This window comes from Chiloscyllium plagiosum, chromosome 7, assembly GCF_004010195.1.
Source record: "Chiloscyllium plagiosum isolate BGI_BamShark_2017 chromosome 7, ASM401019v2, whole genome shotgun sequence".
Taxonomy (NCBI): Eukaryota; Metazoa; Chordata; class Chondrichthyes; order Orectolobiformes; family Hemiscylliidae; genus Chiloscyllium; species Chiloscyllium plagiosum.
Window position 1 is genome coordinate 98,814,381 of NC_057716.1, and position 13,642 is coordinate 98,828,022.

Below are 13,642 nucleotides of genomic sequence, written 5' to 3' on the forward strand. Positions count from 1 at the left end.
CCCACCCCCACCCTCCTCTAGCTTATCTCTCCAAGCTTCAGGCTCTCTGCCTTTATTTCTGATGAAGGGCTTTTGCCCGAAACGTCGATTTTGCCTGTCCTCGGATGCTGCCTGAATTGCTGTGCTCTTCCAGCACCACTGATCCAGAATCTGTTTCTGTGCTGCCCATCTCTATGACTAATAAAAGTTGAAGTTCCAGTTCTGAGGAAGGCTCACCAGACCCAAAACGTTAACTCTGATTTCTCTTCACAGATGCTGCCAGACCTCAGAGATTTTCCAGCAATTTCTGTTTTCATTTCAAAGTTAACAGTTCCTTCACTTCTCTGAATTAAATTAGCTCCTTTCAGTCCAGATGATACTGCTCACTTCAGAGTTCAGAGAATAAAAGGTGGAAATATACAACTTTATTGAAGGCAATTGCTTGATTTTGCATTTCTACAATATGTTACAGTGGCAATGCTTTGAATTGTGAAGGACATTTACTGTCTGTAGGGAAACATTTCATGTTTTACGTCTTACACAATCAGCAGTCTAGAAGGAACCATAAATATTAAAGAAAACAATGTAAAAAAATACAAAAGTTTCCACTTCATTACCAATAAGATTCCTTACATTTCCTTGGAATAAGAGGTAGGTTCTCGGAGTTCCTCTGAATCTTTGCAATTAGGTTTTTGATTAGTAAGGGGATCAAGGGTTAGAGGGAGCAGGCGGGCAATTGGGTTTCACAAATGGATCAGCCATGCTCAAATGACAGAACACACTCACTGGGCCAAATGGCTCCTATATTAGATGTTCTAATGGGGTTTTACAATCGACAATGGGTTTCACAATCATCTTTAAGCCTGATTTTTTAATGAATTCAAATTATACCATCTGGTTGTTTTTCGGACATTTTAAATCTGGCACCTAGAATATTACTTCTCTTTGGATAAGTCTAGCAATTAATACCATTAAATTTGCCAAGGAATAAGTGGTAAATTGTGACATCTCCAAATATGCCTCACCCCCTCAGGAGCATAATGGCCAAACCCTGCTCCAGCAACTTTAACCCCATTCCCGTGATGCCACACGAAACACAATTAAACTTAACTGCAGCAGTTTTGGAAATCTTATTTCCTTGACTCTGACAAGAACAATTTGGATTTATATAGCCCTTATAAAAGTTACTAAGCTACCCCAAAGTGCTTACCGAACTATTAATAGACAAAACTTGACACATGGATATGATATTTGGATAAATGTTAAATCAAAGAAGTAGTTATAAGTGGCAGCTTAAAGAACTGACTCTCCCAACTGCCCTTTAAAAGCTCCAGGTTGCAATGAAATTCAGGAAGAAGGGCTTTTGCCCGAAACGTCGATTCTCCTGTTCCCTGGATGCTGCCTGACCTGCTGCGCTTTTCCAGCAACACATTTTCAGCTCTGATCTCCAGCATCTGCAGTCCTCACTTTCTCCTCATGAAATTCAGGAAACAGACCCCAGAGTAAAAAAAAACATACTGGTTGTTTTTCACTTAGCTCAGTTAGCAGAACAAAATAGAGATCCATTTCAAAAGCTTTATTCAGTGAGTACTTATGTTGTACTTAAACCAACAGCAAGTACTTGCAAGGATGACAAAAGAAAGGAAAGAGATGCTTTGTAGCTCACACACCTCTGACAGCCTCCTACTAAGGATATAACCAAAACGAGGGAGGTGGTGGAGGGTTGTTTTTCGGACTGGAGGTCTGGTACCAGTGGTGTTCCACAGGGATCAGTGCTGGGTCCACTTTAGTTTGTCATTTATATAAACAATTTGATGAGAATTTAGGAGGAATGGTTAGTAAGGGGGATGGGATCCGGACTTGTAGTCCAGCAAGTAGGCTAGCTGTTTGTCAGGATGTCCAAGTGTGTGGGGAGGCTGTGATGAAGGTAGCACTGACAGGGAATACTTGCGGACACAGAGATGGGTTCAAGTGCGTATACTTCAACGCAAGGAGTATCAGAAATAAGGTCGGTGAACTTAAGGCGTGGATAGGTACCTGGGACTACGATGTTGTGGCCATCACGGAAACGTGGATAGAAGAGGGACAGGAATGGTTGTTGGAGGTTCCTGGTTACAGATGTTTCAGTCGGATTAGGGAGGGTGGTAAAAAAGGAGGGGGGGTGGCGTTGCTAATTAGAAATGGTATACCAGCTGCAGAAAGGCAGTTTGAGGGGGATCTGCCTTTAGAGGTAGTATGGGCTGAAGTCAGAAATAGGAAAGGAGCAGTCACCTTGTTGGGTGTTTACTATAGGCCCCCCAGTAGCAGCAGAGATGTGGAGAAACAGATTAATGTGGGTGGCACGGTGGCACAGTGGTTAGCACTGCTGCCTCACAGCGCCAGAGACCCGGGTTCAGTTCCCGCCTCAGGCAACTCCGTATGGAGTTTGCACGTTCTCCCCGTGTCTGCGTGGGTTTCCTCCAGGTGCTCCGGTTTCCTCCCACAGTCCAAATTGACCCTTCGACCTTGAGAAAAAGCCTCATACTTTCCACTCTATCCATGCCATTCACAATCTTATAAAGTTTGACCAGGTCGCCCATCGGCTTCCTGCATTCCAGTGAAAACAAATCAACTCTATTCAACCTTTCCTCACAGCTAAAATCCCCCATATCAGGCAACATCCTGGTAAACCTTTTCTGTTCCCTCCCCAAAGATTCACCCTTCTTCTGAGAATGTGGTGACCAGAACTGTACGCAATATTCCCAGTGTGGCCTAATGAAAGTTCTGTAAAGCTGCAGCATAACCTGCCTATCCTTATACTCAATGAATAAAAACAAATCACTTTAGAACCATTCTGGTAAATACAGTACATAGTTTGAAACAAATTGACATTTATAGCCTTTGATATGACAATTGTTGTGAGATTTGAAAATTCATTAATTGGCTATGGAGTATTTTGAGACGTCCTGAATTTACTGCTACACTTCCCAACACTACAATGTGACCGCACTTCTGAAGGACTGAATTGGCTGTCCAGAGCTCTGTATTGGTGAAACTTGGGGCAAAAATAGGCCATTCAGTCCTTCCAGCCTGTTCTTCCGTTTCACATAGTCATTGTGTGATAACTATGTGATCTGCTTGTATTGCTCACAAGACAAAGCTTTCCACTGTGTCCCGGTACATGTGACAATAAATTCAATTCAATTCATTGTCTCTTAAACATAAAAATCCATCTCTTTCTTGAATATAATCAGCAACTTGGAATCCACAGCTTCTTGTGGTCACACACTTCACAGACTGACCAGCCTCTGCATGAAGAAATATTTCCTCATCTTAATCCTCAATGGCCTAACAACCTGTCCTCAGACTGTGTCCTCTGGTTTTAAACTCCCCAACCTGGGAAAATATCCTCCCTACAATCTAAACCCCAGAACAGTGAGCTGTCAGTCCTGTTCATGTTTCAGCCAAGTTTCTGTAAAAGCTCTGAAATCCCAATCCCATGTACTTAAACACACTCTGAGTTTATCAGCCTTATCTGGAAGACCCCTTGCACTGAAATAAATGCAATTTCGTTCTTCAGAGTTACAATGTACCCTGATTCTCTCTTTTCTTTCTTTTCTAATTGGTGTGCTCTCTTCACATTCAGAACCTTCCCCACCAACCTTTCTATTTACGCCATGACTTGTAATTCCTCCACTCTCCTCTCTATCTGTATAAAGTCTCTTTGGGTGGAACGAGCAAAGCTCCCTGCTAAGATATGGGTCCCTTTCCAGCTCGGGTAAGACCTATCCTCTTTGAACAGGTCTTTTCTGTCCCAGAGGAGACTCCAATGTGTGCAACTGGACTTGAAATCATACAGAACTGAGATTCCAGACAACATCTATGTTGATCTTAGCTGGGCAGTTGTAGGGGTGGCACAAGTTGAAGGAAAAATTGAGGACTGCAGATGCTGGAGATCAGAGTCAAAAAGTGTGGTGCTGGAAAGGTGTGGTACTGTGGTCAGGCAGCATCCGAGGAGCAGGAGAGTCGACGTTTCAAGCATAAGCCTTTCATCACATTCACGGTGAAGAGCTTATGCTCAAAACATCGACTCTCCTGCTCCTCGGCTGCTGCCTGACTGGCTGTGCTTTTCCAGCACAACACTACGTGGCACAGTTGAAGTCAACCTTCCTGAGGTAGAACAGGTAAGTGTTTGCACTTGATGCGGATAACTGGTCCCGTCTTGGAAACTGGTTTCTGCTGAGCACAGACGAGAGCATGATTTGAGGTGGGAACTTGACTGTCAGAAAAAGCTCCCAAGAAGCAGCTCCAAAGGAATTTTGAAGTCTGGCAGCACTGAGGGACTTGCATCTCAGCAAGTGCCTTCAGCTTTGAGCCAAGGGGGAAGTGGGTGGAAGTGTGGACAAGCCCCTGATCTCTCCTCGTGATGCTCTCTTGGGTGCAAAGCTCACCACCTCTTCTTGAAAGTGGTCCCTTTGAAGACAGGTGCAGGCAGCAGCCGCTTGAGTTCCTCCTCTTCACCCCCCCCTCCATTAGCCCTCCCCACCATCACCAACGACATCTGCCAACACGGATGAGGTTGGAGACGATGTGGTTTTGCCAAGAGGCTCCTTCACCTCATCCCAACAACAGTCTACTCACTCTCACTGGATGTCATTTCTCTGCTTTGCAGAGAAGATTTACCAGGATGTTGCCTGGAATTGAGAATAGGTCGTACGAGGATAGGTTGAGAGTGCTAGGCCTTTTCTCATTGGAACGGCGAAGGATGAGGGGTGACTTGATAGAGGTTTATAAGATGATCAGAGGAATAGATAGAGTAGACAGTCAGAAACTTTTTCCCCGGGTACAACAGAGTGTTACAAGGGGACATAAATTTAAGGTGAAGGGTAGAAGGGGAGATGTCAGGGGTGGGTTCTTTACCCAGAGAGTGGTGGGGGCATGGAATGCGCTGCCTGTGGGAATGGCAGAGTCAGAATCTTTGGTGAACTTTAAGCGGCAATTGGATAGATACATAGACAGGTGCTTAAGCTAGGACAAATGTTCGGCACAACATCGTGGGCCGAAGGGCCTGTTCTGTGCTGTATTGTTCTATGTTCTATGTTCTATGTTAAGTTTGCAGGCGACACCAAAATTGGTGATACAGTTGACAGTGTCAATAAAGTATGGAGCTGGATAAAGCATAGAAGGTCAAGCAGCATCAGAGCAGGAGAGTTGACGTTTCAGGTTGGGACCTTTCATCAAGACCTGCTGTGGTCCTCTGATGCTGCTTGACCTGCTGTACTTTATCCAGCTCCACACTTCAACTTTGACTTATCAGCATCTGCAGTCCCCACTATCTCCAAGGTACAGTTGAAAAAGATTCTCTAAGATTACAAAGGGATCGTGATCAATTGGGCCACCGAGCTGAGGAGTGGTAGATGCATTTATCCAAATTAAACATGTAAGGTATTGCATTTTGGGGCAGAACCAATACAGTTTATGATAGGGCCCTGGGTAATGTTGTCGAGCAGAGACCTAGGATTTCAGGTACACAGCTCTTTGAAAATTGGTGGACAGAGTGGTTAAGAAGGCGTTTAGCTTTCGTTGCTCAGACCCTGGAGTACAGGAGTTGGGACGTCATGTTGAGATCATACAGGATGCTGGTGAGGCCACTTTTGGAAAACTGGGTGCATTTCCAGTTGCCCTGCTATAGGAAGGATATTATTAAATTGGAGAGGGTTCAGAAAAGATTTATCAGGATGTTGCCAGGAATGGAGGGCTTAAGTTATAAGGAGAGGTTGGATAGGCTGGGGATTTTTTTTTTTACTGGAGTGTAGGAGAATGAAAGGTTTATAAAATCATGAGAGGCTTTGATAAGATGATTAGCAAAGGCCTTCTCCTTGGGGTAAGTGAATTCAAAACTAGGGGGCATATTTTTAAGGTGAGCGGAGAAAGATTTAAAAAAGGACCAGAAAGGCAACTTTTTCACATAGAGGATGGTTCATATGTGGAATGAATTGCCAGAGGAAGTGACAGATGGGGGTGCAGTTGCAATATCTAAAAGACATTTAGACAGCAACATGAATTGGAAAGATTTAGCATGATATGGGTCAAATGCAGGGAGATGGGACTAGTTTAGTTGGGGAAACTTGTCAGCATGGATGGGTTGGGCTGAAGGGTCTGTTTCCATGCTCTGTTACTCTATTCGATAAACGTAAAAATATTTTTTGAGAAACACATTCACACACTTGGGTTTTCCTAACAAATTATTTTGTCACGCTTACACTTGTCCTAGAATGCATTTCCACATCTCAATTTGATCAATTTTGATTTAAAAAGAATGAATTGAATTTTGAACAGGAACAAAAAGCTTTTAAAATTATTCAAAAGCAAAATATTGCAGATGCTAGAAAATTAGAATAATAAAAACAAGCCAATACTGAATACCAGCTGTAAAAATAAAGAATTGACCTTTCAGGTCGATGGCTTCATCATTACATTTCTTTCCCCTTCCACACTCTCTTCAATAATCTCCCTTGGTGGTTCTGGTCTGAGCTGTCACTGCTGATGTCCGCATTCACTTTACTTCCTGTTATTTCCCACCCTTCCTTTTCCTCGTTCAGTGTCTTCAAACCTTCATTTCCTCAGCTATCTTCATTTCTGCCTTATTCTTTCTGCTTGCATCACTCTGACTATTCTGCTTTATTTATCCTTAATCTCCTTTGCTGAAAATAATCCACACTCTCATCCTCTCACTGTTACTCGTCCTGTATCTCATACCTTTCCTCACTCAGACACTATCTTTTTAATCAGAACTTCTAATTATCACCTGATTGTCTATTGTGCTTTCTCTATTAGTTACAAAATGTAAAGTGGTAGGGAAATTATTGGAAATAATTCTGAAGGATAGGATTAATTAATACTAGATCTGGGATAGTCAACATGGATTTGTTAAAGGGAGATCCTGTCTGACTAAATTCATTGAGGATTTTTGAAGAGGTGATTAAATATTATTGATGAGGAAGTGCAGATGATGTAATTTACATCGACTTCAGTAAGGCTTTGACAAGGTCCCACATGGAAGGCTGGTCCAAAAAAGGTAAGAGCCCATGGGATCCAAGGCAAGTTTGCAAACTGGATCCAACATTGGCTTACAAATAGAAGGTATAGGGTAATGGTGGAGGGTTATTTTTGCAATTGGAAGTGTCTGTTTCTGTGCTGTACAATTCTATGACTCTAAGTTAGTGCAAAACCCTGACAGCCAAGGCTTCATTGTACAGTCAGACTTAGAACCCTCAGATCCCCCATTTAGTACTGCACCTTTCTTTGGTGCTGTCAAAATCCTCTCAATATTTTTAAAGTCCAGGATTATGCGGTGACTGTCACTGTCAAATACCCCTATTGCCACAGCTAACTCTACCCGATAACCTTTACTCAGCCCAATCCAAATGAAGCTTGTTCCAGCAAACACTGAATGGACTCAAAATGGTTCTCTTTTCATGTTTAGTGAGTCTTGTTGAAGGGTCCTGACCCTAAACATAGACTCTCCTGCTCTTTGATGCTGCTTGACCTGTTGTCATTTCCCAACTCCACACTTTATCAACTCTGAATTTCCAGCAACTGCAGCCCTCACTATCTCCACGTTTCCTGCCAGACCTGCTAAGCTCCTCAAGCATTTTTATTGCTTTTATTTATCCTTTTATTTTACCGTTTCTCTTTTTATCTTAACACTTCCTTTCAGTGCGATTTTTTTTTGTTTTTCTTTTCCATTCTTTATGCAACTTTGATTTAGAAGGAGATTTCTCTTTTTGTACTGTTGTTGTTCATGGAGTTCTCCAGTACAGAAAAGGCCCTTTGGCCCATCAAGACTGCGCCAGTCAAAAACAGCCACCTAACTACACAAACCTCCTTCATCCCTCAGGACAGTCAGGCCTTACTATTCTCTCCATTGCTTGATAGTTGTCCTCATCAACCTGTTCAGAGATTGTATTACACACCTCTGCAGCAGATAGAACTTGAACCAAGGCATGCTGACTCAGAGGTAGGGACACTATCACTACATCTAAAGAGCCTTCCTTAATATAGGGTTTTGGTGGGCCACTATATCTATGAATAATGACTACATAGTCATAGCGATGTAAAGCAAAGAAACAGACTTTTCAGTTCAACTCATCCACACTGACTGTATGTCCCAAATTAATCTAGTCCCATTTGTCAAACATTTCTTGCATATCCCTCTAATCCCATCTTATTCATGTACCCTTTAAATGTACCAGCCTCCACCACCACCTCTGACAGCATACTAACTTTTAGTTCTAAATCTTATTAATTCCAAATTTCATCATCTGCCGTGATCAGATTTGAACTCACACCCCCAGAATTAAAAGCAAATTACTGCGGATGCTGGAATCTGAAAACAGAAGAGAAAATGCTGAAAAATCTCAGCAGGTCTGGCAGCATCTGTAAGGAGAGAAAAGAGCTGACGTTTTGAGTCTAAACGACCCTTTGTCAAAACTTTGACTTGAAACGTCAGCTCTTTGCTCTCCTTACAGATGCTGCCAGACCTGCTGAGATTTTTCAGCATTTTCTCTTTTGCCCCCAGAATGTTAGCCTGGGGTTCAAGATTACGAGGCCTATTATACCACAATACCACTGCTGTGCTTTACTCCTAGTAACAACCATTCGTGATAACACTAACTAACGCTAACCTTTGCATGAATGAAAGATCATTAACCTCAAACTCTGACTTGGTATCTTTCCTCACAGATACCAAGTATATCAGCTTTTCTGTTTTACTTTCAGAATGCCAACTTCTCAGTATTCAATTTTTTGTGAAATAAAAATGATTTGGGAAATCAGAAATAATAATAATAATAATAAATAATAACATGTGGCAAGATCTGGGGTGGCTCAGTGGTTAGCACTACTGCCTCACAGCACCAGTGACCCGGGTTCAATTCCAGCCTCGGGTGACTGTGCAAACTCCACAGAGACATTCTCCCCGTGTCTGCTTGGGTTTCCTCCCGCAATCCAAAGATGTGCAGGTCAGGTGGATTGGCCATTCTAAATTGCCCATAGTGTTAGGTCCATTAATCAGAGGGAGATGGGTCTGGGTGGGTTACTCTTCAGAGGGTCAGCATGGACCTGTTGGGCCAAAGGGTCTGTTTTCACCCTGTAGGGAATCTAATCTGGACAATATCCAGGCTTAGGCTGAAAAAGCAGCAAATAGCATTTATGCCACACAAATGCCAATGGCCATCTCCAACAAAAGAGAATCTAACTATCACTTCTGGACATTCAATGGTATCACTGAATCTCCCTCTATCACCAATCTGGGGGTTTAATCGACCAGAAACTGAATTGGACTCACCATATAAATACAATGGCTACAAGATAGATATAGGACAGATGTCAGAGGAAGTTTCTTTACTCTTTAGTAGGGGCATGGAACGCACTGTAGTAGACTTAGGAGAAAGTAAGGACTGCAGATGCTGGAGACCAGAGTTGAAAAGTGTGGTGCTGGAAAAACAGCAGGCCAGGCAGCATCCGAGGAGCAGGAGAATCGACGTTTCAGCTATATGCCCTTCTTCAAGAATGAGGCTGGCGTGACAAGCAGGCTGAGATAAAAGCTGGGGAGTGGGGGGGGGAGAATTTGGGGGAGGGGCGCTGGGAATACGATAGGTGGAAGGAGGTGAGGGTGATAGGCCAGAGAGGTCAGTAAGAAGATTGCAGGTCAAGAGGGTGGTGCTGAATCCAGGTGGGGGGAGGGGAAATGAGGAAGCTGGAGAAATCTACATTCATCCCGTTTGGTTGGAGGGTTCCTAGGCGGAAGATGAGGCGCTCTTCCTCTAGGCGTCGTGTGGCCAGTGTCTGGCGATGGAGGAGGTCAAGGACCTGGTAGTAGACTTACCAACTTCAAGGGCATTTAAATAGTCACTGAATAAACGTATGGATGAAAATGAAATAGTGTAGAATAGATAGGCTTCAGATTGTTGCACTGACCTGTAGAACCATCGAGGACTGAAGGGCCTGTAGTGTGTTGTAATGTTCTATGTTCTAAGCGCAGATCACAAAATAGTGCAGCAAATAACTCACCTCCTGACTCCCAAAGCCTGTCCACTATCGACAAGGCACAAGTCAGGAGTCTGAGGGAATACTCCCCACTTGCCCTGGATGGGTGCAGTTCCAAGAAGCATGGCACCATCCAGGACAAAACAGTTGCTTGATTGACACCACATCCAAAAGCATCCACTCTATCGATGTTCAGCAGCAGCAGTGTGTACTATCTACAAGATGCACTGCTGAAATTCAAAGATTCTGAGACAGTACCTTCCAAACCCATGACTATTACAATCTAGAAGGACAAAGGTAGCAGATTCAAGGAAACACTTTCAAGGTTCCCTCCAAGTCAACACGGTGGCTCATTGGTTAGCACTGCTGTCTCTGAACACCAGGGGCCTGGATTTGATTCCACCCTCAGTCTGTGTGGAGGTGGCACATTCTCTCGGTGTCTGCGCGGTTTTCCTCGCACTGTCCAAAGATGTGCGGATTACGGTGGATTGGTCATGGGAAATGCGAGTTGGCATGGATCTGGGTGAGATCTCTTTGGAGGGTCAGTGTGGAAATGATGGGGTGAATGGCCTCCTTTCACACATAATTCTACTCTAAGTCCTGACTTGGAAATATATCAGAGGAGTAGACCCTTTGAGCCTGCTCCACCATTCAAAATGATGAAGAGCTTATGCTCAAAGCGTTGACGCTCCTGCTCCTCAGATGCTGCCTGACCGGCTGTGCTTTTCCAGCACCACACTTGTTGGTTCTGATCTCCAGCATCCGCAGTCCTCACTTTCTCCAAAATGATCACGACTGATCATTGAGTTCAATACATTAATCTTACCCTCCCCCTATGTGCCTTGATCTCTTTAGGTACGAGAACTATATCCACTGTAAACCTTTGCTATAAATTTTGTATCTTACGATCTTATACTCCACAACCACTTGAAGGAGCAGCGCTCTGAAAGCTAGTGCTTCCAAATAAACCTGTTGGACTATAACCTGGTGTTGTGGGATTTTTAAACTTTGTCCACCCCAGTCTAACACCAGCATCTCTACATCATATATCCACATCATATTCTTGAAAGCACAAAATGTTTTGGCCTCAATTGCTTTCTGTGGCAGAGAATTCCACAGGCTCACCTCTCTCTGGGTGAAGAAATTTCTCCTCATCTCAGTCCTAAAAGGTTTACCACTTACCTTTAAAATAGGACTCACCATCCTAAACTCCCCACCTTTGGGAGCATAATTCCTACATCTACCCAGTCTAGTCCTGTTCTTTTTTTTTATTATGAGATTTTTCTCTAAACTCCAATGAGTATGATCCTAACTCAGTCAATATATCAGTCCTGCCATCCCAGGAATCAATCTTAACCACACACCCTCTAGAGTAAAAATATCATTTATCAGATAAGGAGACCAAAACTACACACAGAGTTCCAGGTGTAACTTCATATATCACCATTCCTTCAGTATCGCTGGGTTAAAAGCCTGGAATTCTGTCCTTGAGGACACCGTGGATCAATCCACAGCAGGTGGACTGCAACAGTTTAAAGGTGGCAGCTCAGCACCACCCTCTGAAGAGCAAATAAGGACAGCGATAAATGCTGGCCCAGTCTGAGCTGCTCCATGTCCCACATCTGAATTTTAAAAAACCTTAAAACATTAACTCTTTGCACATGCTGTTGAACATTTCCAGCTTCTAATTATTTTGTTCCTATTTCTGCTTTGGTCACCTGATTAGTGACTGGTTTGGTTAACTTTAACCAATCCTAGAATATGGGGCATGGAATATAATCCTACCTTCACTATTTCTGACAACCCTAACTAATCCTAAGAACAGAAGCCTGAACACACGCACAAGGCATTTGGATGGGCTTATGAATAGGAAGGGTTTGGAGGGATATGGGCCGGGTGCTAGCAGGTGGGACTAGATTGGGTTGGGATATCTGGTCGGCATGCACGGGTTGGACTGAAGGGCTTATGCCCAAAACGTCGACTCTCCTGCTCCTCGGATGATGCCTGGCCTGCTGTGTTTTTCCAGCAGCACATTTTTCAACTCTGATCTGCAGTCCTCACTTTCTCCGGGTTGGAGCGAAGGGTCTGTATCCATGCTGTACATCTCTATGATTCTATGACCAGCCAGTTTTGAAACAGTTTCTACCCTACTGTTGTTAGAATACTGAATGGACTCACAAGCTCTTAACATTCGCCTGTACCTGTGTTTTTGTTTTTGCTGCTGTTTACCTATTATTTACTACCTATGCTACTTAACTCTGTGACCTGCCTGGATTGCTCACAAGACAAAGCTTTTCACTGTCCCTCGGTACACGTGACAATAAATTCAAATTCAATTTCAATTCAATAATTCTGGCCTCAGTGTGGAGGATACTTCCAACGTCAAGGGTTCTAATCCGGACTGTCGTCCTTCCTTTCACCCCTGTGAGTAACCCTCTGCCTCATTGTAGACTGCAGATGCTGGAGATCAAAATCAGGAATTCCTGATGAAGGGCTTATGCCCGAAACGTCGATTCTCCTGCTCCTCGGATGCTGCCTGACCTGCTGTGCTTTTCCAGCACCACACTTTCAAATCTGCCTCATTGTGAATGCTGCTTCTGACTGTAGTCCTGAATTATTGCTGTTAACCCAGGTGCCAGCCCAGCGGTGAGGTTATTTCCCAGGCAGAGGGAGCGCTCCGATGGCTCAGCCTCTCCAGCTACGAAATAATTTGGGAAGTTTTACCTTTCTGTACACCGGGGGTCAGAGTCCCCCAGGTCCCATGTTTGCCTTCCTTCAGGATATTGTCATGACCCGCATCTGGAGAAGAGAGAGAGAGAAAAAAATTACATATCATGAAAAATCTTATATTAAATATCACCCAAATATTACCCTCGCCCTTAAGAATATCTGTATTCACAGACAATTGTTAATTAATCGTTTCCCCAAAATCTTTCCTCTAAAGATTTTCAACAATATTGTGTTATTAAAATATAACAAAAGCCGGACTGGGTTTTTTTTTCCTATGTATGTGCCTTCCCCTCCCACGCCCTCCTATACCGAATTCTTTCTGCTTTTCTATCACCGCAATTTGCCTTTCCAGACTCCAGGAAACACGTTCAGGAAAAGACGGCAAACTCACTTCCGACAGCAGAAGCAGCTTTTTCTTTATAAAACGGCTAGAGCGGACAGAGACACGGGGACAGAGTGAGATCGGCTCGAGAGGAGAGGGGGATCCCGCAGAGTTGGAGGGAGACAGACAGAGAGAGAGAGAGACAGACAGAGAGAGAGGGAACTGGGGCAAGGCAAAGACAGATTGGAAAGTTTCCAGGCAGTGAAGGAGAGAGGTCCAGGCGGAGCCGGACCCAGGGAGCAGCGGATTGAGCACCAGAGACAGCGAGATCTTACCATCCAAACCCGAGAGGGAGAGAGAGTGGGCTGTCAGCGAAGGGGAGACTGATACAAGCAGTAATCCGGAAAGATGAGAGAGAGGGAGAGTTGAAAATAGCAGACAGAGGTACGTAAAGAGAGGAAACTGAGATAGGATGAGAATTTGAATTAACAGTGAACAGAGATTTCTTTGGAGAGTGAGAAGGATAGAGAGAGAGAGAAAAAGAGAATTAAACAGAGCAAGAGAAAAAAATAGGAATAATGG

At 43.7% G+C, this 13,642-nt stretch overlaps 1 protein-coding gene across 1 annotated transcript in view; it reads right to left on the bottom strand.

Moving 5' to 3' along the window:
- fev (FEV transcription factor, ETS family member) overlaps positions 1–13,642 on the bottom strand; it is an 18,450-nt gene that overhangs the window by 4,146 nt on the left and 662 nt on the right. The window contains exon 2 of the mRNA XM_043694595.1: positions 12,733–12,807. Coding sequence (XP_043550530.1) covers positions 12,733–12,807 — 75 coding nt within the window. The remainder of the gene's footprint in view (positions 1–12,732; positions 12,808–13,642) is intronic.